General features: G+C 43.0%; 1 protein-coding gene across 2 annotated transcripts; it reads right to left on the bottom strand.

Moving 5' to 3' along the window:
* Positions 1-723: 723 nt before the first annotated feature.
* FOXJ2 (forkhead box J2) lies at positions 724-27,973 on the bottom strand. 2 transcript variants are annotated; one of them, XM_041414098.1, is made up of 11 exons: positions 26,497-27,973; positions 11,833-12,185; positions 11,137-11,211; positions 9,162-9,230; positions 8,694-8,834; positions 8,070-8,265; positions 5,912-6,232; positions 5,412-5,513; positions 4,754-4,954; positions 3,922-4,020; positions 724-3,339 (listed from the first exon to the last, which is right to left on the bottom strand). In XM_041414098.1, exons 2-11 carry the CDS (start codon positions 12,163-12,165, stop codon positions 3,251-3,253), a joined length of 1,626 nt encoding a protein of 541 aa, XP_041270032.1. In that variant the 5' UTR covers positions 12,166-12,185; positions 26,497-27,973; the 3' UTR covers positions 724-3,250. The 2 variants fall into 2 exon arrangements, with proteins under 2 accessions (XP_041270032.1, XP_041270031.1); XM_041414097.1 differs by having other exon boundaries at positions 8,070-8,268.

Consider the following 27,973-nt stretch of genomic DNA (forward strand, 5'->3'; position numbering starts at 1 on the left):
CTCAGTGTCTCTCCAACACTCCCTCCACCACCAGAATCCCAAATCTTCCTTTTAGGAAGCAGTTTGATATTATCCAAATGCACCTACTGTATTTTGAGATGGCACATGAGCAGAATTTGAGCAGCTGCAGTCACTGATGACTCAATTAGGTGACTGCTGGACTATTAGCCATTTGGCAGAACCCTGGAACTGAGAAGTGATAACCTCCCATCTGACCCCAAGAAGATGGAGAATGACCATGTTGTGGCTCAGTAACATCAAGCTCTCTTTACAAGAGAGATGTGCTTCTTATGTCCTGCCAGTGGAGAAAGTTTCATCCAGTCAGGCTATCTGGGGTGTTCCCAAGGTTGAATGTTTGCTGTCCTGAAAAGCAGAAATACATTTACTAGGTACTCTATGGAAGCAGTTTAAAATATGCTTTTTGTGTTAGTTCTTCCTTAAAAGAGAAAAGCCAGCAAATATTAAGACAAATAGACACTAAGCATTGGTAGTTTTCACTCTGCCTTTCTGGTGCATGAATTGAAAGCCTCTCAGATCTCACTGCCCTGAGAACAGACAGCTGGCAGAACCTTCAGCTCTTAAAATCCTAGGAAGTCTCCATCTCAAGAACATCCAGGTGTGGGCTGTCCACTTAGCCATGCCCACACCCAAATTCTAAATGGGAACCAAGCCATTCTGACAGGCGCCGCTGAAAGAAAAAAATCAATACTGGCACTAAAACAGTTAAACCATAAACATTCACTTTTTCTTTTTATTAAGAAAGCATGCACAAAAATAAACTCGTGAGACCACGCCCCTCTCTCCCTGACCACTGACACGAAGCACTGGGGGCCACATCAGGCTGGAGGGGCCTGCAAGACCCCTCTGTGGGCCAGGCTGGCCCCCCTGCCCTGCCTGCAGGCCGGTGCCAGCGCACCCGCAGAGCTCCACAGCCTCCCATCGATGTCTTACCACGCACTAACAACACACATTGATTTCAGGGGCAGAGGAACGAGGCTAATTTGCACACTGACCGGCATGTATTTACATATGCAAATGAGGCACAACTTAATACGCAAATGAGGCAAATATGCAAATGAGGAGCACTTGGATACGCAGAAGGAGCCATCTTGGTTTGTTTTTCTTCCGGTGGTGTTTTCAGACTTCCACAGGGCCGGCTCTCAGTAATGTCCACTGCAAAACACTAACTGGCACCTGCCATAAGCTGTCTCTCGTTGTCTCTGGTGCCACTTTCCACAGAAACTTATCACACATGCTTCCAAAGCTGTATCATTCCCATCCTGAGGCAGCAGAGATAACAGCTGACTCCATGTTGAAGCTGTCTGGGATTCCTCATTTCTCTTGGAAATGCTCAATGACGAACTCCCCCCAAACACACTAATAAAACAAAACAAAAAAAAAACCCAAAAAAAAGCCAACCAAAAAAAAAATCCCAAAAAAAGGAAAAAAAAAAAAAAAAAAAAAAGTGCTGTTCCCCCCTTCCAATGCAATGAGACTCCGTCCACTTCCCTGACAACAATCCAATTTTCAATTGGTTTATCCCTACAGCAAATTTAAAAAGCAGTGCTAGTTCCCCACCTTCCTGCAGTCAGACTAGAGGTTACTATTTTACTCCTGTGCTCCAGGTCTGTCAAGCAGCCATGATAGTCTATTTCCACATTTGTTCCCTTCACTGGTAAATAGGGAGTAAGGGCTGGGGGGAGGCTTTACAAAATATTAAGAAGAAACAAGAGGTTTGACAGAACGGAGCCATATGAGAAAAGAAGGGGAACACAGGACAACTTTGGGGAGAAAGCATCTAAATGCTCACTCCCGTTCCTGCACCATTCCCATCTTCCTGATTTGCGTGTGCTGACAAAGCTCATCCTTCAGGATTTACACTAGGTTACCTCATCTCCCCAGCTGAACTGCAAGGGGTCTGAGACACCCTCCTCCCTTTCATACTACACTCTTTGGTTGGTCGGTTCAAAACCCTGCCCTGCTTCACCCTCTCTCCCCTAATGCCCCTCCTACAAAAACTGCTTGCAAGGGCCTCTCGATCCCTGACCAGAGGGCTCAGCCCTTGACCAGCAGCCCCCCAGTCCAGCCCCACTCTGCCCACCACGAGCCCATTCACCAAGTGGGAACCGCTGACGGGGGATGTGCACCTACACAGCCAGACTCCTGTTGCTGGCACTCTCAACCACAGGCAAGGACAGCCTCCAAAGAAATATGAGGGGTGAAGGACCAAATAACAATTGGACAAATACTGATAAGAGAAAACTTCCAAATTTGCATATAAAAGGGAGAGCCTCACTACATATTTCAAAAAAGAGCTTGAAGGGGTGTGGGGTGAAATGAAAAGCTCTGGGGAACAGAATTTGCTGAATCACATGACACCCCTGACTGCTTCTTTTACCTGATGGGTATGTAGGCTTCACCTAGAGACTGCAAAAGGCAGTGTAGGAAATGGGTCAGGATTCCCTCAAAATCTCTCAGTCTTCACAGATGGCACCACATTCTGAAACCCAACTTCTCTGCTGAAATACCAGATCCACTACATTCTCCTTTCTCCAAACTCAGGTCTGCCCTCCCAGCTCAGCTCAGCTCTCCCTACCTCAGGGATTACCCTTCTCTTTGTACTTGGGAACACCACTTATTTTCTTGCTGTTCGTGCTGGTGCAACAAAGTTCACAGAGCTAAGATCACCCCTCCAGTGTCCCTTCAGCCCCCTGACCTTTACAACATTTACGAAACAACATAACTACAGGCTCCCAGGGTCCACTAGGCTCTCTCACTCCAGTAGCCAATACGACAGATTCACCGGCCACCTTGAAGGGAAAGAGGGATTGTTAAACGCAAAATAACGGAGGCAGAGAAAGATGCACTCGAGGATTCAGCCTTCCAAGGTCTTTTCATGGCACCAAGGACCCGTCTTCCCGCCCTCCACAGGGCACTGCGCAACACGAAAGAGCCGATCCGATGCGTCTGAGGCCACCGGAGGAGGGGGAGGGCTGTGCTCAATTATTGGTAATAATAATAATAACAATAATAATAATAAACAAAAGAAGAAAAGAAGATAAAACAGGACGCAAGGAAGGATTATCTTCGGCAGCATCTTGCGGTGGCTTCTCTGGCGGAGATAGAGAATATATATCTATATACAGGCAAGGCAGGGAGGCTGGGGAGGGTGGTGCTGACACCGTTGACCCCATGTCCCCCTCCCCTCCCACGTCCTTCATAAAGGACGGGCTCTCAAGTCTGTAACTCGCTAGGTGATTAAGTCCCAGTCGAAATCATCGGGGATTTCCTCATTGGCGCCTGGAGGAGGGCCTGGAGGCCGAGGGACCAGATGATGAGCTGAGCCAAAAACAAGAAAAAAGAAGAAAAAGGAAAGAGAAGAGTTAGAATGTAAAACTACATGCTTTTTCATAGTGGGTCCTTGGGCAAAAGAAATCAAAAGTGATTTGGGCCTTCTCCTTTCCAACAGTCTAACAAAGCAAGAACACCATTGCCATTAATCTCTGTCAGCATCTACCAGTGTCTGGGAATGTTCTGCTGTGAAGTTCTCCACAGCAGCTTTTACACAAGTTAAGTTTCAGCCTCCTTTACTTACCTCATAGCTGACTGCTGATAGAGCACAAATGACTTCATCAACAGAAGCTTCTCATGTACAGCTGTCTTCAAACAACTAACTGAGGGTGAGGCTAAGCTAGAAGACTGTTTATGTGAAATGAAAGAAATCAGGCCTTTGACATCCAAAGAGCTCTGACTTCCCAGAGCTGTAACAGAGCCCTAAATGGAGGGTCCCTTGCAGTCCATGCTCCCTCTCTACCCACAGTGCTCCACTTGAGTACTAAGTGCTTTGGGAGAAATGCACAAAGGGGTTGGGAACCAGTTCTTTAATGTTCATTGGTGTAATACGACTTAACATCACCTTACCTGGGCGATTATATCCCGGAGAGTCCTGGGTAGAAATCTGGTACATAGGAGATGGCCCGGAGAAGAGATGGGGAGGCTGGGGCTGACCATAGGAGTTCACTGTGAAAGGAAATGAATTAACAAAAAAACAACTGTTAATGTTCAGGTCAGAAGTCTTGGCCCTGACTGGGTGGCAGCTCAGCCACAGAGCAACTCACTCAGACCCACAGGATACTGAGGAGATATTCAGCTGTTGAGTCCTAACTCCAAGCTATAGCTTGGTCAGGGATCTTGTTCTTGAAACCAGCAGGAGTTTCTCTATCATTGTAAGAGAAGAAAATTTTCATCCAGAAACACCACAAGCTGGCTCAGTATCATCCATTTAGTTCAGTACTAGATGACACACACCATTACAGTTCTATCAAGACCACCATATCTCCTCCTCAGAATGTATCCCCTTCTCCATTGTACAGTATTTCTAGAACAAGGGTGCAAGAGCTTTCTCCTTTACTGTTCCTGCCATCTGGAATAACAACCTCTCTACCTTGTCATTCCTCTCTGTTGGTCACCTAAAAAATACCTCTCCTTCTCTTCCAGGTTTGTCTTTTAAACATATTCCTGCCTGCAGGCTGGGGGTCAATAGCATGCATCACATGTCCAGAGTCTGTCCAGATCACAGGTATAGGACATCCCAGTTCTTTAAAGCCAGAAAAGGCTGAGTCGCTATGAACAGTTCTGACAGCCTAGCTCTGAGTTGCTCAATGCTGCATTGCCTGGTAAGGCTGCAAGTAATTTAGGATACTCACAGAATTGGGCCTTCATTTGCATGTTATTTTAGTCTCGTCCTAATTACCTTGGTTCATGGATTGCTCCTGTTTGCCACTGTTCAGGGCACAAGAATCAGAGATTCGAGGGGGTTGCTGTGGGCCAACCAGATGAGGGAGCTGACCAGTCTGGGTAAGGAAGTGATTAAGGGAGTCACAGAGGTTGGCAATATGGTGTTGATCCAGCGTCCAGTTCTTCCGCTCAGCCTGGCGCAAACTCTCCATGAGCTCTGCAGGGGACAGAGGAGAGTGTCAAAGACAGTCACACCGTGATCTTCCCTGCAAAGAATTTCTGTCTTCTGTCCCTAAATCCTACCTCCTCCTCACAAACCAAACTTTGTAGTTTCAAATCTGTCACCAGACTCCTGAAGAGCTCCACATCTAAGATACTGTCACACTAACTCAGGCAGGGCAAGGAAGAGTTGGAAGGAAAAGCTCAGTTAGCTTTCTGACATACTTTTATGACTTAATTCTCCCTGCCCCAAATCCTGTAGTGTTAATTCAAGTGCTTCAGAATCTTTAACAGAACCCAGAACTCATGAAGCAGGACACCTCTTTTTAAAAGTGAGGTGAATCACTGAGAAATCCAGGCACTTGCCACAGTTACACTGAAAAATAGATCCCTGCACAGCACTTGCCTGTTCTAGACTACAGCCCTAGTCATTGAATCACTAGGCCAACACTGACCTGAGAATTGGGAGTGCTCAATGCTAGACCAGTTCAGCCGGTTTACCATCTTGAAGCTTTCCTTCAGGGAATCAATGTTGGAGCACCAATCAGGGGGAAACGCTGGAATGAAACAGGAACAAGATTAATACAATACAGATCACCCTTCCTCTCCACCCTTTAATGTAAAAAGATTGGTCCCTCTTCACCAAAGAGCCTGATGCTACAGCAGCTAGAAATCCTTTCTCCCTTGGAAAACCAGGGGTGGTATCTCCTTTTTCACTAAGGTCCTGACTTTATGCTGCATCCCTTAACAGAATCCCAAACCCAGGGTGGATATATCCTCCATTCTCCAGGTAAGAAAGCAATTTCCTTCTCAGATTTCAACTGTATCTGGCTTTCCCCCATTTTCTACACACAAGTAGGCACTATTTAGGGAAAGCTCACTTGTGGGATTTCAGTCTGGGGGCTACTCACTGCTCCCTTTCCCCCATTCATGCTTTCCATCCCCCCTGACTCACCAAAGCCAGCGTTGTTGATTGAAGCCTGTGACTGCTGCTGCTGCTGGTGTGGCTGCTGCTGTGGGTGGGAGTGTGGGTGATGTTGTTGATGCTGGTGGTAACCTCCATGCTGCATCGGGGGCGGGTGCATGGACATCACTGGTGGAGGGCCATAACCTTCACCACCCTGCTGCTTTCCTCCTTGGGATGGGCAACCCTCTGGGGTTGGAGTGTGGAGTGGGGGAGCAGCACCAACTGAGGAGGGGCCTTGCTGCTGCTGCTGCTGGTACATGTAGTAATTGTGGTTGGAGGGCTGCATGTCACCAAGGAGTGAAGAGAAACCTGCCGAGTAAATGAACGAGGAGGGAGCTTTAAGAGAGCCTGGGTCAGACCTCTGCTTACATTATCCAGCTCTAATTTCACACTGCTCATCCCGCTACTTATGAAGCTTTAGGAGTGCCCTCTACAGGCTGCCAGCAACCATCACCTGTGCAGCTATGCCCTTGCTGTGCTCCAGACACAAAACAAAACGCTTTACAACAAAGACCCAGAAGGATTTTAGTACAGCATTAGGCACTTAAGTTCCTCCCTGGATTTTTTCCTAGACTTACCAAAGTAACCCAACCTCTCCTGAAAATGTCAAGCACATGTTGTTTTCCTATAAATGAACATTAAGCATACTTAAACAGTAGAACATTTAGAAAACTGATAATTTAATGCATCTGACTTGCTTGTTTCCTTCAGTTCCCTTCTTACAAGCAGCTTGGTCAGAAATCTTCACAATTTTTCTCACATTGATCATAAGAGGTCATAAAAGACTCTGCTTTTGTACAAAGAGCACACTGCACACACCAGGGCTCCTTTATTACTTTCATTCATCCTGACTCACTGGGTGTGTCATTTCTATCCTCCTGTATTTCAGGCAACCCCTACACGTGAGAGCATCAGGTATTTTCCATCCTTCCCCAACACCAGGAGATCAGCATATCTCTTATATCTGCTTCTCCTGTTAATTCTCCCCACACACTGAGGAACCTCTGTGGAAAACCACAGTCAGGGGCACTGCATGCCATTAACCTGAGCTACTCACTTCTTCCTTTGAGTACCTTTACTTGACCATCTGCAAGCAAGCCTCACATTTTCACTAGATTCAACATCACCCTTTGAGTACCCTACTACTGTCCTAGGGCAAAAGGATGAATACTGCCATCCTGACTCAAAATTGCCAACAAAATTTTTTCAAAAACTGCAAGTTTTCCTACACTGCCATGCAGCCTACAACTTGGTGGGAAAAAAAACAACAGACAGCTGCTAAGTTTGTAAAATCAGAGGAACACACCAAGTCAAGATTCTTCTCTGCATTTTTCTAGCTTGCTCATACTACAACACTTCACACAACAGGCTCCTACTAGGAGTGCCAGCATGATGAAAGCACTGAAAGTACATACATTTTTATTTCACTGAAGCTTCAAGTTCAGGAAGCCCTTTCCGGAGTGGCAAACTTTGTCTAGACTGTGTGAAAAGCTCATGTAACAACATATTCCTTTTTACACCAGATTAATATTTAGAAGAGTGTTTAAAGACAGAAAGAGCTTTAAGTTTTTCTGAAGTATTTTCCATGGGCATTGCATCCCTGAAGTGATTCTGCCCTCTTCTGGCTGCTTACTCAATCTCAGAAATACAAGATATGAATGGAGTTGGAGGCCCTCTCTTCTCTGCTCTCAATCCACAAAGCTCAATTCTCCAAGGCCTTGTACAATCCTACTTTTAACGGACCTGAGCAATGATGATTTTCCACTCTCCTTCTGACAGACACCAGATGCAACAATCCCCTCCCTCTTACGGCTTCTAGCTTGACAGACTGTGAATGTTTCTCTGACATGCTTTTCTTCAGGACTTCATTTTTCTTAGCTTCTGCCATTTTAGTATTTGCATTTGTATCAACACAAGGCATTTTTAAAACATTGTGCTTTTTTATTCTGAGAGAACTAGGGGGAGCAATGCATAAAAGGACGTGCATATTTCTTATCAGCTCCTGGCAGAAGTAATTACAGCATGCCAAAGAAGGAAAGTCTGTTTGCACAGGCTCCTAAACGAGGAAAGATCTGAGATACGCCAAATGGACAAGACTGTGTGGGCAGATACCTGCCCACCCCACATGACGCATGTAGTTACTCACCGTGCTGAGAGGAAGATGATTTCTCCAGCATGGATTTGTAAAGATTTCGGAAGGACCAGCTAAGATCCTGGAAGTTGATCTCGGAGTAGGAGAACTTGAAGTCATGGTTGGCACTGTAGAGTGGAGGTGGCACATCGGCCCCTTCACGGCCCTGCCCCCCTGCCACAGTAGAGGCAACATCCACGGGCCCTGCACCCTGCTAAGGGAGGCAGAAATAAGGCCTTGAGTCTGTGCTAGGATTTGCAGCTTGAGACAGAGATCAGACTAGATACACACAGAACATACACTGATATCCCATATCACTTAGCTCATCTTCCAACAAATCTTCCCAAAGGCCATTTTTCTTGAGGAACACCAACCACAGCACAACGGCTCCAGCCTTTTCTTCAGCTAATACCATTACACCTTTATCCTTATCCCCATCCAACCTTTATCCTTATCCCCATCCAACATAAAATTCACTTCCTCCTTATTTTCTGCATTTTCAGCTCCTTCCCTTCTTTTTATTTTTGCCTCTGTATCACAATCTTCACAATTCCCTCTCCTCACCACTTCGCTTTTCCATTCATGCACTCCTCCTACTCTCCTTTTCCTCCCACTTCTATCCTTTTCCCCACGGCTCACCTGACTGTAGTTAGCAATGGGGGTGGTGCTCTGGATTGACATCTGAGGGGTAGCCTCAGGTGGCAAAGAGGCTTCTGTGCTGACTGGAACAGCCCCTCGAGGGCTTTTACTTGCCTCTTGCTCTGGGGAGTCTTGTGGTATCTGTGGATGGGGAAGAAAGAGAAAAGGAAAGGAGCAGAAATCAAAAACAGATGGAGAAGTGAAACTGCAGATGGGAAGCCAGCTCCCCCGCTGTAGAAGTTCATGGCTTAAAAAAAGAGGAGGACTGGGCCTTAGTCACGGAAAAGTCAGGATAAAGGACTTCAAACAAGATTAACTTTGCTACTGAATAGCAGCAACAACAGGCAATCAACAGGCCATACACACTAGTGCCTTCAGTCCTGCCCATCTATACGCCCTGACCCCAAAACATTCCCCCCAAGGGAATTCCCAGTCCACTCCATGCTGTGTGGAAAGACAAACACTCACATCATCATCTGGAGGGTGCCTCCTCTTGCGAGATATATCTGGACATGTATCTATTGTCCAATAAGAGCCCTGGAAAGAAGACCCATTGGTGAATGAAAGATGAAATCACAGAGCTTCCTGAAGTAGAGGGCTTCTGACTCAAGAAAAGCAGCACCAACTAAACACAGGACCACAAGGACCACCCTCTAGAACCTCAGACAACCGAGACTCGGGTGTTGCCAAGAGATTCCTTTCTTGCACTGGGTTGCAATGAAGTATGAGGAACAATGCTACTGGTGGAAGGCAGAATCCTCTACTTTCCATCACTCTTGAGACAGGACACAAAAGGATGGTTTGATCCAAGCTAAGAGAACTCTTTTGGCCCTGCACACTCCTTTCAGTGGCTTCCTCACGACTTGAATTTATGATTAACTCATGAGAACCAACTCAACGTTGGTATTTGGCAGAGACAACCAGAAGGATTGCTCTTTCTTCATGATTGTGAGACTGCATGCAACCACAGAGGGCCCAAGATGGCTAAGAAATAAACCATGGCTAAGAACTAAAACAAATGATGTACAGAGAGGTCTGTTTAACTTGGACAAGAAAAAGCTAAGGGGATCAAACAATTGTCTTCAACTGCGTAAGCATATTATAAAAGAATCAAATTCTTCTCAAAAATGTACAGCACAAGAAGAGGCAACAAATACAAGTTACAGCAAGGGAAAGTACCGTCAGATATAAACAAAATTTTCTTCACAATGATGGTGTTGCAGCACTAGAACAAGTGCCCAGTTTTGCTATCTCCATCCCTGCAGATATTCAAAATTTGACTGATCTCATCAGCCTAATGTGATTGTTCCTGTCTGGGAGAGGATAGGGGTACATGTCAGCCCCTAGACCTCCCTTTCAACATAAAACAGTGTATAATTATGTGTGTTGTCTTCTGACTAAGTACAAAAAGAACTCCAAAGTGGATTTAGCTTGTTTTAACCTCCCATTGAGATCTGAATAAGCAACAAGCACAGGTTTTCATTATAAACCCAGCCCGACATGCCAATGAACACCTGCAAACATATACCCTTAAGTCAGTTAGGATTTCCTGGAATAAGCCACATAATTAATGGTATTTTTGAGCTGTGATCCTCAAAGATCTACTATTTCCATTTACAGATGCGAAGTGAGCACTACACAGTCCTTTAAACAGAACCTGAAATAAAGGCCTGAGCAAATGGTCCTTTCTTGTAACTTTAGGATGAGGGGGAGGAGACAATCCTTGTGTCTAAATACACAGCTTCTTGTCCCTACCATCTCCTACTGTTTGTTTGGTTGCGGGTTTTTTTCAGACAATATCTGCATGCCAAGATGCCAAGTCTTGGTTTTGCTAGCAATTCCCCTTTAAAATCTATGGGTACTATCAGAGCTTTACCAGTTCTTAGTTAGCCAACATATTCCTAAATTCTTGAGTTTTACTCGTAAATAATTTCTACAGATTTAAACTATGTGATGATGACATATTTTTCCAACACCAAATACTTTGCCATCTATGTAGGTAGTAATTCTGCTCTCATTTCCATGGATCTTGCCTCCATGAAATCCATGATGTCACATCACAGCCCTATTGTTCACCAGCAGCCACTATGCTCTCTCATAACAGAACAAGTTGGGCTATACCAACATTTTACACACAAAGATTAAAAAAAAGAAACAAAATTAATAAAGTACATTCAATCACACTTTTGACTTCTGGCAGTATCTTTAAAGTCAACTGAAGATCACAGATAAGAAAAATAATTACTAAAACCCTTAAAGTTCCTTTACAGGTTCCCTTTAAGTAAATGCTTCTGTAGCCAAAGGACTGCAGTAAATCTTACTACTGCTTCCATTTTTGCCTACACTTTAGGTTTCAAATTCCAACCATGAGTTAGAAAGGGCAACCCCAGCTTATTTCCCTGCAGTTTTAAATTGCTTGCCCAGCAGCAAGCAGATTTCTTACCTTCCCAGGATCATCTCTTGGTCGAGGCACCTTTCGAAAACATTTATTCAGAGAGAGGTTATGACGGATAGAGTTCTGATGAGAGAGTAAGAGATACAGGTAAGTGCTACAACAAAAACACAGTCTTCTGAGTATGTGCTGGAGCAGAGAAAATAGGATGGTACATAAAAGCCAAAGCTCACTACATATTGCTGGAATGGGGCACAACAAGCTGTAGAAAGGGATGGATTAAGAGGTTAATACTGGGCTGAACCACCTCTACACCTATAGAAGGTGCAATGAAAATAGTATCAGTGTGATGCAGGGGATGGTAGTGATGTGTGTTTTGTGGGTTTGTTGTGTTTTTTTTTTTTTTTTTTTGTTTGGGTTTTTTTGGTTGGTTTTTTTTTTTTTTTGTTTTTTTGGGTTTTTTTTTTTTTTTTTTTTTTGGGGTTTTTTGGTTGTTTTTTTTTTTTTGTTTGTTTTTTTTTCCTTGGTTGGTGGTGGTGGGTTTTGTGCACACTCCTTAGTGGACCACCACATACGTTCAACAAAATTCTCAGAGAAAATGGGACTGCTGGCTCTGCATTTTCTCCAGTTAGTCAACTTAGTTTTACATCAGTTTTATTTTAATCAGTGAAGCTATTCTGCAAAGAATTAAGAAAGTAAGCCTTATGATTAGGCAGAAAAGGGTACTTCAGTGATTCAAGCCCTCACCTTCCAACCAATACCAGCATTTTTGTAGTAGGGAAAGTTGTCACAGATCCAACGGTAGATCTCGCTAAGCGTCATCTTCTTGGCAGGTGAGGAGTTGATGGCATATGTGATCAAAGTGGCATAGCTGTAACGTGGCTTCCCATCTTGGTGCACTGCTGCCTCATCCTTGCTCAGTGTGGCATTGGGATCTGTTGGTGAGCCTGGGGGACACTTTCGGGCAGACCCTGGAGGTCCTGCTTGTGAGGAGCCCCCTAATTTTTCAATAGTAGCCCTTAAAGTAAGCTGTGGGAGCCAGTCTATGGAAGTGAGGCTGCTTTCCAGGTCAGAGGCCATGGTGCTGGAAGCAGGAATATCTGTGAAGATAAAGGAGAGGAAAGGAAATCCTTGAGACACAAACAATTACATTCTTCTGCTGCTATATCACAAGTACCTGTATGAATATCATCCTACTTCATGCATCTTATTCACAGCTAGCCAGAATCATTCCAAAGGGCCCATGACTGTGCCTCAGGGAGGACCATCCGTACTGAGAGCAGCTGGGACAGTGCTTTTTGACACTGATGGTAACATTGCTAGGGCAGTCTTACCCAGGGCACTGCTCCCAGGTAAAAAGCCATGATCTGTTTAAGGGAAGTGGAGCCCTTTCAGCAGGTATATCACATTCACTCCTTTACTACATAATCCATGTAACCTTGGTACTCTTCACCAAGATTACGTGTAATCCAGTAGGTTTACAGTGTCAGGTAAGAGGAAAATCATAGCTAAAAGGGAATACTCATTCATGCCATACACAAACCACAATTTAATTGGATCATCTGCAAAGTCAGGACTATCTTAATTTGAGGGGAAATTAATTTCTCTCTGAGGCCTAGCCTCTCTTTTTGCATTAGGTGACATTATAATGAATCCTATTCCTTAGAGCTAGGATTACATATCTCATTTTAAAACACCAAGATCATGCATAATACTATATATAGATAATTACATCTACCATGTCAAGTTGGAACAGACTATATTAAGCTCATAATAGTTAAAGCTTTGCCTGCCATAACCAGTTTTTCTTTAAAAAAATATATATACATACATATATATATATATATTTAAATCCTGCTTGATTCACAATATAGCAGGCAAGTATCTTCTCTAATTCTGAGACACAGATAAAACTTACTTGTCTCAAATCACACAAGTTTGCTGCAGGAAGAGACTCAGAATCTTTTATCTCAAACGTTATATGTTTCCCCTCAGAAAAATAAAGCACACCTGGCTAGCAGTTGTATACAGGGATTTCTGTGTAATAATTATAAGAAGAAAACATTTTGCAGCATGAACTTGTAAGAACTTGCACACTTAGCACACTAAGTTTTCTGCAGTCTCTTGCAGTAGACAAGGCAGCAGAAAGTTCATTATTCCTACTCACAGCTGGCTGCATTACTATACTGGGAGCAATCCCTTGAAGTCTGGACTGAGGTAGCTAAATTTCCAAGGCCACAACTTGCACTGCTCTTTGCATAAAGAGAAGAATCATGTCTTGAAGGCATGCAAATTCTACACCTTGCATTTCTTAAATTAGTCTTTCAGAAGATCAAATGGTACTGTCTTTGAGCATGCTGGAGCACAGACAAGGCAAACACAGAAACACACTTAGGTATGTATAGCAAATTAAACACTTGCATTCATGTAAGAGAGAAGAGACTGACACGAACACACTCTGCTTAGGAAAGATTCGTCAGCAGACACCTCCCACTGAGTGCATCACTCAGATGAGTGGATCAGATGAGACAGGGAGACACCCATCTGCATGAATACCAATTAGATACTTGTTCTAAAAATAGGCATTTGACAATAACACAGTGTGGATGCACAGATCCAGAGACAGATGCACCCAGCATTTTGACACTGAAGCTACCCGTTCTTCCCCCACACCCATATGCATTATACCTTTCACTTCTGCACTCCAGGGCTCTCACAGCACCAAAGCAATGAAGTCCATACTCCAACGCATTCATATGCGCTAAACCTTTCATTTCCATGCATGTGCTCACCACACCTCTTAGGGCTCAAACACCTACACAATACCCCAACAAAATCCATCCCTCAGCCCCCACAGGCAGTGGCTTCACAGCCCTGGCCTCAGGAAACACGCCCGAATTGCACAGCCAACATCATCACTCACACTCTTAGGCACCCAGGCTGAGAAGTACAATTGCAGCACCACAGCCTCTATGGAGAGTGGAAACATTTTTATGTCTGGGGAGGAAAGGAAAAGCCCATCAGCTACTAACTTACCTATCTACTCATCTGTCACACTATCACTTAGGACAGGCATTACTACCTGCTGCCCAGCTAACTAAATGATCCAAGCTGCAAAAGGCTTTCCATTACTCAGCCCCCTCCAGTTGCGCTTTATTGAATAACTCATTTTGACTGATTTAATCTAGCATCCAACATTTGAAATTTACACAATTTTTTTAAAAAATATCAGGACTATTCTTATGTGAATAAAACAAGGGAAAAGCAACAATATATTTTTATCCAGTTGGGATGGACAGACCAATCAAAACACAGCTACATTTACATGGTAACTTCACAGGCAAAGCCCTCATTAAAAGTAGCACCCACTCATTATGAAGTATCAGCTGCACTAACAATACTACTCCAAAGTAAAATAAACACAAATTTATCCACCCCCTCCCCCCTTTTTGTTTTTTTAAGACAAGCACAGAAATCAAGAAAATTAGGTTATAAAAGCCTATGGCAGATCAAGATACCAATCTGAAACAGCAGAAATTCAAGAAACAGAGGAAAGCACTGTTGTTTCCACAGAGCTTCAAGTTTGCCCAGGTTATGCCAGTAGAGCATCTGGGGTGACTGGCTATGCAGTAAAATGTAAGGCTGATATGCAACTTCCCCATCATCAAATACACAAGCCTTTGTGCATTTGTATAAAATACACTTGTCAGGGAGACAAGCAAAATTAGTATTGGGTCAGATTACACCCACACTAAGAAATTTAATATTTTCATTCCTTGGCTTATAAAAATCTTTGACACGAAAACAAATATCAAAAATCTTAAAAAAAAAAAAAAACCAAAAAAAAACAACAAAACAAACCAAACCCTGTGCCTATATATGCACTTGTCACCCAGTACTGAAACAACCACTTTTCAGTAAAACACAGCAGCTTTTTAAGAACATATACACTAGACAGTAATTTAGGACAGAAAGCGAAGAGTCAGACCAAACAGCAATCACGTGGGAAATTTCAAAGCAATGGAATAAAACCTTTTTTCCAAGTTTGCACTTGATCATGTTACTGGATTTGTTGGCAATATGGGATCTATAATAATCAGGCACAGTCAAACATTAGGTAAGGTGGCAATTCCAGAACACTTTCAGGGCAACAATAATTCAGTGCAATTGGCTACTAAATTATTTAAAAGAATACTTCCCATGCAGTAAATATTACTGTTAATTTATGTTGCATTTCTCATTCACCTGACCCAAGTGTTTGGTGCATCAGCTTGACGGTGCTAAGCAGCATGATAAAACAAGACTGCAGCCAAACCAGAGCAGCTGATAATTTTTCCAACTTTCCTTTCCCAGCTTATTGCCTGGCAAATCTTTTGAACTCTTATGATCCCACTCAAACAAAGAAAAGAACAGTAATAACTAATAAACACATTGAACTGAAATCAAGGGTGCTTTAAAAATCCTACCACATTAGCAAGTCAGAATTAATTTTCAAGAAGTAAAAAGTCAAAGATCAGAATTCATCATGTCCCACTTTAGAAGGTAATTTTGGGTGAATTTAAAAAGCAAGGGTAGGGTAGCCAAGGTCATAACCACCATCAACAGCTGGAAGGTGATTGCAGAGTCTTCATTTCTCAAGGACTAAACAGTTACAGTACAATCCCAAGTCAGACAGGTCAGAGAGATGCAAAAAGTCCAGCCAAGCACTGATCCTGAACAACAGTTAAACAGACAAGAATCTGTCCAATTCATAAGAAAAATGTATTAAAGAAAATCCCTGCATTGAATACCTTTCAATAACCACTAATTCGCTTGGGACTAGACCTACAGCTTTCTGGGAAAACTGCTGCCTTACTTTGAATCTTTGCAAGTAGCAAATGGAAGCTCCTGCTGCAAATGCAGGCCAGGCTCCTGCCGATGGGACGGTAAGGGCATCCCTCAGCAGCACTGAAGAAATCTGTACTCTGCTACTTTGCAAATGCTCACTCTAAGCCAGTCAGATCTTATCCAGGATCACTGCTACTTGCCTATGAGGACAGAAAAACACATGAAATGTGGGGAACAACACACTAAGGGTCAGACTGAACACACAGTTAATGAACATGTATAGCCTGAAGCATTCTCTAAGGCTGGATTCAAAGGCTGGTCAGGCAGAATCAGTTAGACTGAACTAGAGAGCCATACAATGAATGGCACAATGCTGTGCACTGCCTACAGAAGATGCCTATTCTAGAATAAATCTCTACATTTACATTTTTCTGTGTTTACTTTCACTGTTGCTTTATTTGCTAGTATTCTGATCCAACAAAACACTACGACAAAAAGATTTAAAGGAGACTCAGGTTTCTCAACATGCACTTTGAGAGAAAAAATGCAGAACAGACTATCAAGCAATGGCAGACATTGCTGCAGAACACCTATGAACAGGTGACCACTTGTATTTATTGCCAGAAACACAGATCCAGTGATCTAACTAACAATATCCATTTAATATACTCAGAGATACCCCTAGTCTCTAAGATATTAAGCAGATTAAAAAACTGTCAAATTTTGACTACAACTTTCCTGAAATAATCTCACAATGTAAGGAGTAAAAGGTGCATGAAGAAATGGAGAGCCTCTACTTTGATGAAAAAAAGGCAGTTCTGACATACTTGTGTAAATTACACACTCAAAAAACCCCTGTGTCCTCATCCAATACAAAAAAGTGGGAAATAATCAATTTTGCAGAGTCTAGAAGGAAGAGAAATTTGCCATTTTAAGATATGTGCTTTCCCTTATAAAGAAGTGGTGCGAACTAAGATGGCAGGAATAAAACACTTAAAAATCTGATCTTCTCTAAGCAAACATTCTCACAGAAATACTTGTTTCATGTAAGAAATAAGAAAGAGGATACTGATTATCTGCCCAGACTGAAATTGCTATCCATATTTTGGCAACTACTTGTGAGAAGCCTTCAGGAAACGTTTATATTTCTGGAATCAAATGAAGGAAGAGAGGTTGGTGAGTATTGTTTTTTCATAAAATGAAACTTCACCTGGACGGAATGATAGGTGTCATGTTACTGACAAAAGAAAGGCATTGCAGTCTGACAGCACTCTTCTGTCTGCAGTGCCATATGAAGGGAGGAAAACCCATCCCTGGGGGCAAGCAGGTAAGAGAAATTCTCATACCCTAGAACCACGCTTCCCTTTTTGGGGAGCAGTAGAACAAGCCAAAAAAATGTTTTCCCAATTAACTACAGGCTTGCAGATGTGCTAACAGGAGGCACGTGGTTCTCACTAGCCATGAGCCACAAAGGGAAAAGGGATCCAACCAAAGGAAGCCACTGTCACCTAAGCACACACGGCGTGCTGTTGCCTGTGAGTATGAGCTGTCACAGTGTGCACCTGTCCGCAGGGGCCGAGTCCCTGCTACAACTACTGCGTGTGCAAGACAGCACACTGTGATTATGGTATCCTGAATGGAAAATTTGTTCCAAGTCACAAAAAACACTGAGATGGTACTGAAAATTATCAGTTAGAGGAAGATGAAAACTTTTAAGCCATGTATAGCTTAATATAAATTGCTCGACTTATTGTTTTGTTATAATTAAACTGCTATACGGATATGATTTTCCTTTAATGAATAGAAATCTCAACAAAATAAGGTTCATATGAAGTCTCAAAGAAAAATAAAAAGAAAACAAACTTGTTTTCACTGTCATTACAGATTAGATAAATATCATGATAGCACATTTATCATAGGACCTTTCAATTCCCTCCATTTTGTAAAAGGTGCACAAGCAGGCCACAAATTTGTATTTTGAATTTAGTAAATGAACAGCATTGACTGTGCAGGCATTTTTGGTACTAATGAAGCATGAAGTCTTGTGAGAACTATAAAGCCACCCAAACCCTCATGTTGGAAGTGCATCAGGATTCAATTCCAAAGGCAATTATATCCTAGCTTTGTTTGAAACTGACAAATGGTATAGTTTACAAAACCTGACCCGCTTATTTAAACTTATCAACAGATGGCATTATAGCCAAAGTCTGAAATATGCTCATGTCAAGAGAAGCAGTATCTTTATGGGTCTAACAGGCTAGGATTGAGCATAGCTAGGGCCTTGCCAGATTTTAATAAGTCCAACTAATCAAATGTTTTTGTTGTCTGCTATATAAACATACAGGGGAAAAAAGCATTGAGAAATACTACACAAACATTGCAGACACTCCTAAGACAGTATGAAAATATGTGTTCAAAGTTAGGACCAGTTTGTTTATTTATGATGCTGTGTAAAGTAAAGTGGGGAATGCGTAACACCTGTCAAAAAAACCAGTAAATGGTACTGAGAATACTGGTATACATAAAATACTTTTGAGCTGGAAATTATTTCCTTTGTAATAAGACTACTAGAAAGGATTTATTCTAATAATAAGCCAAATGTCCCATGACAACCCTCCCAATAACAGATTTGAAGTAAAAAGTAAACCAAGCACTTTGAAGAAGTGCAATGAAAATACATCACCACAGCAGCAGAAGTGTCTCTGCAGCATCCCTCCACCCTCGGTACCGCTACGCAATAATTCACCGTTGGAAGTAGCAGCTGCAATTCCAAGCATATGCCAAGGCAGGAGAGAAATCTTTGACATTTGCTTTAAGAATATTAACGGAACAATTACTCTTACACTGAGAAAGGTATAGGGAACTGGGTTTGGAATAAGTCAAATTTATGAGCACATATCTGAAATGAAATTTTCCCTTGGAAACTGGGAAGTCTGTGGTAGAGAAACAGTAGGTAAGAGCAGGTATTTTCCCCATCCCTATGAGAGCCCCCAAGCTGAAGGATTTCAATTTTACCTGCCTATCAGAATCACATCCAGTAATAAACCTGCACCAGAAGACATGTAAACACCAATTTAATACACAGATTGTTTCCAAAATTAGAGACAACACCAGAAGTAGATCAGCATGCAGACTATCTTGCTCAGAAGATCTGCACAGCGTTGCAAAGATATATACAGAAACACAGGCTAAAAGAATGTAACATGCTTATAAATGAAAACTGCATTCTTATTCACATTGAAAAATGGGTCTCTCAGTGAAAAATTACTGTTAGCCTTGCATTTTAATGACAGCAATAGTGAAAAGCTTCTATGGTAGAGAAAGGAACGTCAGCCACATACAGGGAAAATGAAAATCTGACTGCAAGCGGTCAGAACCTGTTCACCAAAGGCTGAACCACTGAAAACAGATTAGTCAATATGAACTCTGCAATAGTTGCTGAAACAAACCACAACCCACTCGTGGAAATGGGTATCAAGCAGTAGCAAGAACTCTGTACTGAATTCATAGGAAAAAAGGAAATCAGTATCAAGTGCAGATTAGTTGAATACCACGTGCCCAAAATGTACATAGAGCACATGGGTTGAGATTACCAAAGCACTGCAGAGAAGCCTGTTAAAGAGGAGTCTAAGAGCAAAGCACAGCTGAAACTGAAGTTGGAGAATAATCAGAAGAATCAAATAATACTGTGTGAGGCTCATAAATTAAGTCTCAACCACTGTTTTAACATAATTCCTTTTTACTATTCTGTTAGCTGTTATTCTCAAACTGACAGAACTCTCTTCCAGTAGACAAAACACCTGACAACCCCTGCCTGGCTCACAACTCGAAAAGATTTCTACCACACTTGAAGTTCAAGAGGATTCAGAACCACACTACCACAGAACACACACCAATTAATGGTTTCTTTTTGCTTAAAACACTAGTACTGCTACTTGGCATCCTACTCACAAAATGCTCCATTTTGTGTATCATCCTGAAACTAAATCTTCTGTTCATCTCCTTACAGACAGTGAAAGGAGTCTTTCTTCCACACACATGCTTGCCACAGTTGTCACCTTGCAGCTGCAAATAAATATTATTCTGCTCTAACCTTGAACATTCCAATCTTCAAGATGTTGTGTCTTTGCTTATAACAATCTTTATTTCTTTTGCAATCATGCTTCTTCACAAAAGGAGCCAGGGAGACTGGGGCACATACAGTAAGATGACTACATTTGAGTATCAGTTAGACCTTTGAATAATTTTCAAAAATGCAAATAACGGCTATTTGCATACTTGAAAACAGCAAATTGCAAATAGGCAATTAACAGTGGGACCCAATGATCTTAGAGGCCTTTCCCCACCTTAATGATTCTAGGGTTCTATGAAATAAGTACTTTCCAGTATGTCTGGCTTCTATTGGCTGGCAATATTCCTGTGTGTATCAAGGTATGAGTCAGCTGAGGAAGAATGCAAAGAGATGTTCATGCAAAAAAATGGAAAAGCACAATGTCATGCTTGTGTCGATGGCAGAGCAAAGGACAATGCAGCAAGGGACAGTGACACATAGGGGAGAAACAGAAATGTGAAGGCCCCTTAGAGTGAGCACAAGAAGCTGGAATCTTATGTGGTGGATGACAGCCAAAGCACAGGCTTGTCAAGGAGGAGATGGCAACGTGTTGAGAAAACATGCCAGGAGGACAGCTCCAGCAATCGTGCTGCTAACAAGACGAGAAGGTAACACGGTTGTCAGAGGCCAGCAAGAACAGCTCACAGTAACAGAGATGAGAAATGGGAGGAAGCATAAGGGTTACCCAAAGAGACTCAAAGAAGCAGCAAAACATTCAGGCCATGAACAGGAAGATGAGTCCTAGACTGTATGTTCAGAGCAAGAACATGTTACAGGTCCAACTGTGGAAGCCTGCAGCAGAGGAAAGCAGGAAACAAAGGCAAATCTCAAAGGAGCTTTCTCAAGTTCCATATTGGCCTCAGGGATCTTAAACTTGCAGCAATTAATTAAAAAATATGTTAAGGTAGTAAGAAAAGCTGCATCATTTAACATCCCTGGCATGAAAGAGGTAAAGAAAAGCAAAGACAGGATACTAGAAGTGGGTCATCGTGTCTAAGTTATGGGAAAAAAATGGAGGGAAGTAAACAGCTTAGTGCAGAAGCTACTGAATGAATGACTAGAATAGTTAGGAGGGAAACCAGGAAAATACTGTCACAAAAGTCAACGGAGGACAAGATTTCAAGACGGGGCATGATCAAGTGTCAAAAACAGCAGGGAAGCCAAGAAGGATGAAGATGGAATACAGACCCTGAGACCTGGCCAAGAAAAGGTCATTAGAGATCTCAGGAGAAGCTTCAAGGGAGTGAGAATATCTATACTAAAGTCAACTTTTGTAAAAAAGTTCTAGACTGCACACAATCATACAGAATCTTTCCATTTTGGAGTGACTGGTCCTTCAATGAAACAAAAACATATTGGGGCTTTTACTGTTTCTTAATGCCACAAAAACCAGCATATAGAGGTTTTAAGTTCAATACCACATTGTAATTAAGGCAATCAGCAGCAAGAGCAGGCAGCCATTATAAAGTGGTTTTCATCCTTATACTTTGGAACCCTTATAAAGGATCAATAACCTATTCCAGGATAAATGGGAAGCCATGCATGGAGAAGCATGCAGCCCAAGGTCAGCCAGCAAAGGAACAGCAGAACTTTGCAGAGAACACTGCTCTCCCAAAACCCAGACCAGTTCTCTACATTCAAACCTTGTCTGCTTTGTTCAGGTAGAGATAAAAAGAATTTCAGATATAACTATTTTAGCAGCTTGTTTATTTTTCTCTGCAAATTCCTGATGGGGAGGGAGAATTTGTCTTGGTTTTACTTAACAATAGTTTTTTTAAGGGAAACTGAAGATTCAGGAACTTTGCTGCTTTAATTTGTGACCACAAAGTGTTCAGATTCTTTCCCAATTATTCAGATTTGAACTTTTAACAGTAATTACATATTTCTGCTATAATCAGCCACAGTCTTTATAGAGCATAAACAAAATTTGAATTGCTAATGGTAAAAAACAAAAAAGCAAATATTTTTTTCCTCGAGGTATAAAAGCTCTCACTCATCATCTCACCCCGTCCCTCATTACTCAGTCTCTCTGATACATAAAAAAGGCCAAAAAAAGAACTCACATTCCCTTAGTTCTTGATTTCACATCAAGTAAACTGACCAGCTCAGAAAGGTGAGGAATGAGGTACTGGGCCTGGCACAAAATGCTCAGCCCAGTTCTGAAAACCAAGATCCTCAAGTGCTAGAGGGAACCCGAGAATGTAATGGAAGGGGGTTTTATTCTAACTAACTAAAATATAGCTATTCCTAAGGAAGGATAGGGGCCAGAAGAGAAGGGAGGGTGGGAGAATGGAATTGAGTTGGACTATGGAGACCAAGTGTCATTCCCCAGGCAAGCAGAACTGGTTATTTTCAGTGACTAAAAAAAGAAGTTTCTTGAGATAACGTCAGACAAAAAATCCTACTTGTCCACAGGCATATAATCTAACAAAAGGCAACCAGGAACAAGTCAAAATGCAGGTGTAGAAGTAAGACCAGAGCCTGTGAGATGCAGTAAAAGCCTCCTGCCAGTGAAGAATCCCAGTGAGGAGATAAGGGATGCTTGCTTGATGAAGAGAAAAGCAGCATTTGTGCTTCTAGGACCATAGGACAGAATGTCAACAGGACCACAAGAGAAAAAAGATGCAAAGAGCAGGAACAACTGAGAGGAGGAGTGGGAGTAGGAGGAAATGAGAGTCAAGAAGTAGGCAGGCTGGAAACACACTGGGCCTTAAAGGTGCAGGAGAGGAACATGAGTGCCACATGATGCTATGGAGCCCAGGGATCCAGGAAAGGTCAGGCACTACCAAAATCTCTGCTGTCTACCTTTAAATCTGTGCTGCCTACCTATCAGGTTCATAATAGGAAGCCTGGGCAGGTCAAAGACAGATGGATAAAACAACAGTCTAGTCCAAATCTTGGCAAATCACCACATAGCATTAAATTGGTCTTAAAGTTGGCTGTGAGATCTCCAAATTTTGAAACATTCACAGTTATTTTGCATTTGCACTTGAAACTTAAGATGAAAATTTGCAATTAATTAATTGTGAAAACATACTGCTCCATGCTTGCTCTCTCTCAGCAATACACATAAACAGGCGGCCTTTAAGAAGTGAGAAACATGAGTTCAGGGCTGGAATATGGTATAGATTTTTATGTTCATCCTATATCCATTCGGAGGAAGAAGGAAACAAAACCAGCAAAACAGATAGCAAGTAGCAATACTGCCTCCTACAAAGACAATAAGCATTTGAAGGTTGAACACATCAACTGGATATTCTTGCTAAAATAATGTGTGCAACTGCCAACAATACAGCAAATTAAAGACTTTTCTTTAGGCTTCAGAGTTAACACAACTGGAGAGTTCAAACATGTTAGCTATCACATTGGGCTGCCCATCAATCTAGGGACTACTCATCTTCTCTAAGATGCCTCCCAGATCAAAACCAGAATCCTTCAAAGTTTCAGTTCTGAAGAATCACTCAGAAACAGATTCTGCAAATGGAGTACTAAAAAACATGGAAGATTCTGCATGAAAATCACTGGTTACTCTTCAACCCAAGGTTGGGAAAAGCAAATGGAAAAATTAGTCCAGAAGTATTTTTCATCTTTTGGTTGCTAATGACTGAGATCCAATTCCTGTCTGACAGCTGTGTAAAATGAGATAATCAGCTCAGTCCTGCTCTTGAGGGACAGCTGTCCATATCACAGTTGCCCTTAACCACTCCTCTTTTCTGACATTTGAAGTAAAGGGCCAAAGATCCAAACTGGGATGCAGACTGAATCTCCTCCTACATGAAGGTCAGCTGAAGTTTAGTGAAAGATGTAGTAACCTGGAACCTGTACCTCTGTGATAAGAATAAACTTCTTCAGAGACACCACCAACATTCAGCTGTATTTTTAGAGGGGGAAAAAAAAACTGAGCAAAAAACCCCAAACCAGAAGGACTACAGTAGTCACAATCCCCTGTCAGACTGAAAATTTAGATCCCAACTCCTCAAAATGCTTCATTCTTTTACTAAAACTTTTTGTACTCCTTATTCTATCCTAGAAACTTGCCTACAAAACCACATTTCAAGATAAAACCCAAGAAGTTATAGAACACAGACTTACACTATTATAACCTCATGATCTTTCAGTAACATAATCCTTTTCCCATAACTCTTTGGACCGTCTCATTTCATTTTGCTTAAGGGCTTGACCTGAGAAATGCCACACTGTCAGTTCTCAGAGGGGAGCTGAGTGCCCATAGGACAGGATCAGACTGCTTCAACTTAAAAAGTCAACTTTTGGAAGCATGAACGTCCAAATTTAAATTTACAAACCCATATACACACAACTAAGTGTATTTTTCCTCAAATGTAGAAGACTTCATTGCTTCTGTTGAAGCCAATTCCACATTCCTAGGCATCTACAAGAATTAGGCTATTTGCGTAGGTACATTAATGTGGTTTCTGAAGTCTAATTTTAGGTGGTCAGGTTTAACATTCTTAATGTAAACTCTTACAGATGTAACATTTAAACGTGTCTATAAAATACCCTGCACTTTCATGAAGACAAATAATACTCTCCCTTTCTCTTGCATAGATACTTTTGTATAAAATAAATGGTGCAGAGCAGCTGCAGTATTCCATCTCAGAGGAAGCTGCATTTTCACCTGTGATAAACATTTGATGTGAATACCATGATCACTTTTAAGAGCTGTGCTCACGAAAAATTATTCCCTAAATTTATGAGTATGTCGCAGCTTTTGTATAGCTGTGTTTTAGATTATGAGATCTTTTGAGCAGAAATTGTCTTAATTTGCTGTCCAAGTCAGTACTGAATGCCTTGTCAGCAATTAACAAATAAATAACAATTAGTCTATAGCACACCACTTCCACTCTTTTATGTCTGTAACGAACATTTAAAGCTCAGGAAGCAAATACAGAATCTTTATCATCAATCGAAGAAAAAAAAATGTTTCATATGCAGAAAGGTAATTGCTGTGGAAGAGCAGAATTTTGTCAAGGCTGGTGTATATATTCTGTAAAGTGCCCTGGCATCCATCAGAGGCAAAAGCACTTGAAAAATGTCAAGTCATGACTGTGAGGAAGGGGGCAGCGTGAGGTAAATTAACCTCACGAGCATGAGAAGTCAGTTTATCCCCTTGAATGTACAAAGGCCAAAATGCCTCAGTTATCTCTTCCCTTGTGCTAGATAACACAGCTCTACTCAAAACAGGCTGATTGCATAACTATAGGGCAACAGGTAGGAGGGCATCTAACAGTACCCCCAGAACATATGTATGCTTGGTGGTTCAGCCTTCCCTTGGAAAGAGTCACCTTCTGAAGCTATGGATAACTGACAAAATTCTCTGCCAAAATGGGGAATCACTTTGGCATCTTTTGTCTGATCTTGCAAGCACATTACACCAAGGAGTTCCTTCTTCAGGGACTCCCTGTTTAACCATTGCACTCCAATAGGGCTCCCTGTCCTGGCCCTTTGATCTTGGATTTCCTCACTGCTATCTCACTAGAAACAGTAATACCTCACGTGAGATATCCAAGATTCTTCTGCTACTGGAATCTGCTTTGGATTCCAGCACGACGTCTCCCTCAGACTTGATTTCTCAGGAAATCACTACGCTGGTGTCAGAATACTCATTTGTGGCTGGGAATTAACTGCCTCATTTACAAAAAGCAGCAGCTTGGCTCACGCAGCACCAGCACTAGGATTCACATTCCTGGCCCCAAATGCAGCATAAAACACACAAGAAGACTGGTGGCAACCGAACAGCTTCTTTTGGCTTTCAGAGCAGGTTCCACCAGCACTGTCACAGCTTTCACTGCCAGGCCCCTGAGCACCACAGGACCCACTCTCAAGGGCACTCTTTCCAGAATCCATCCCTCAGTCCCTTAGGTACACTAGGACGCACATCTCAGAGTATTTGCACGGGGATCTGTAGGTTCAGACTCCAAGCACAGCGAGGTCTGCACTGCACAATGATTTTATTCCCACAGTCACAAGCATAGTAGGACCCACATGGAGAACTGACACTCCACCCCATGGGTGCATCCTTGGACATTGGCACTACAAATCACTGCTCCTGTCTCCTCAAAGCTTTTTTTGGCCACTATTATCATTCTCAGTGACCCTTAAATGACAGGAATTAATTCACACCAGTGATGATTAAGGCTGAGTCTAGGATGAATAAACCAGAGAAAGAAAGTAGAAGGGAAAGGGCAGAGAGGCTTCTTACAATTAAAGAGGGCTAAGGTCTCCCATAAGCTAAATAGTGAGGGAAAGAATCAGGTCAATTCCGTAAGGCAGCTAAATGAATGAGATTGAGAGAGACACACAGAAAAAGAAGGTGGGGACAACTCCAGAAACAGAAAGAGCTAAACGATTAAAAGCATGCAGATACAGTGAGAGAAGAAGAGATACAGAGAACAAGGACAGAAGGCGACAGAAGACAGCTAGGAATAGAGAGGTGATATAATGTGGTCACTCACTCTGTCTGGAAGATTTTCTGGAGGGAGGTGGATTATCTTCGGTGCTGGTTGTTGGGGTGCTGCCCTTCACACTGCTTCTCTGAGACCCATGCTCAGACTGCTGCTGTCAGCTATTCCAAGGGCTTCTTCAAAAAATATTTCGAGGGCGAAAGGATTGTGGATGAAATCAGGATGTTGAGTATTAAAACAATCTGCTAGGGGATTGTCAGTCCCCTAAAACTGCTGGTTTTATCCCAGGATGGAGATCCTCTCTCCCGTCTGGCAGCTAACTACTAAAGGGGTGTTCCCCGGGAAACAGCCTTTTCACTGATGGTCAGATTATTTCAGAAACCTATTTCCCCAATCTGCCTACCTAGAAATCTCTCTTCTCTAGGTACACCTTGCCCGTAAGGGGAAAAAAATCTCTTTCTCTAAAACAATTCTTGCTATCTCTGTGGATATTATCAGTGAAATCTGCCTTTTCCTCTCCCTGTAACTAGGAGGTGTGTCTTCTCTCCTTGCACGGGGTATTTGAAGAAAACCCTCTTGGGATTAGGGGATGAGGGATCTTCCTTGGGATGAAGGAGGATGAAATCAGTATTGGAAATTACCTTTATCTCCAGTTAACAGCAACTGGAAAAGTAAAGACTAGCTAAATCTCTCTCTGCTTTCTCTCCCTTATTTTGCTCTAGCACCTGCTGAGCAGATGTAAATAATTAAAATTACTAGGTAAGTATCTGGAGCTCCTGCTTATTTCTGTCTTGGGAACTGCCTCTCCTGGGCATACAGGACTTCCTCTGTAAAGACACCCACTACTACCTGGTCCGGGGAAGGGCTTGAGAGAAGACTTCCCTCAGCAGCAGGAGGGAGTCGGCAGTAAAGGTTATTCTCACAATCCTCAGGAACTGGGGTCTGAGGACACCTCTCCCGGTAACAAGTATCGAGGGAGCTCCAGAAGGCTCTGTTCCACAGCGAGAAAGAGCAGACCTGCTTCTAGATAGTTACCAGGGCTGGGTGCCGGGGGCCTCCGCACACCCTGGGCTCGTTAGTGGGGAAGGGGGCAAGTGTTAAGCTCCCTCACCAGCTGCGGGGAAGGGGCCTGGCAGGGGGGGGCGCCGGGGTGTCCCCACAGCGGGCGCGGGGCTGCCTAACGCGGCTGCGGACGGGGCGGGGGGCGGCGGGCAGGGTCTCTCCCCCACCCTGGCAGGCTAACGGGGTGTCCCCCCACCCCGGCCGCTGTCCCTGGCTCCCCCCCAGGCCCCAGCTCCTCCTGCCCGGGCTCGGCTACCACGGGAGGCCGCGGCGGCTCACGGGCCTGCGCGGGGCTGCGCGGCGCCTCCGCCGCCTTCCGCCGGGCCGCGGCTTCGTCCCCGGGGGGCTCCCCGGGCTCCGGTGCGGGGGGCCCGGCCCGGGCGACGCTGACTCTCTCCAGGCCCCGCCGCTCCCGCGGCTGCTGCTCCGGGCTGCGGCTCCACTGCAGGCCCCAGCTCCTCCCCGG

Source organism: Onychostruthus taczanowskii, unplaced genomic scaffold, assembly GCF_017590055.1.
Source record: "Onychostruthus taczanowskii isolate IOZ18803 unplaced genomic scaffold, ASM1759005v1 scaffold44, whole genome shotgun sequence".
Lineage (NCBI taxonomy): Eukaryota > Metazoa > Chordata > Aves > Passeriformes > Passeridae > Onychostruthus > Onychostruthus taczanowskii.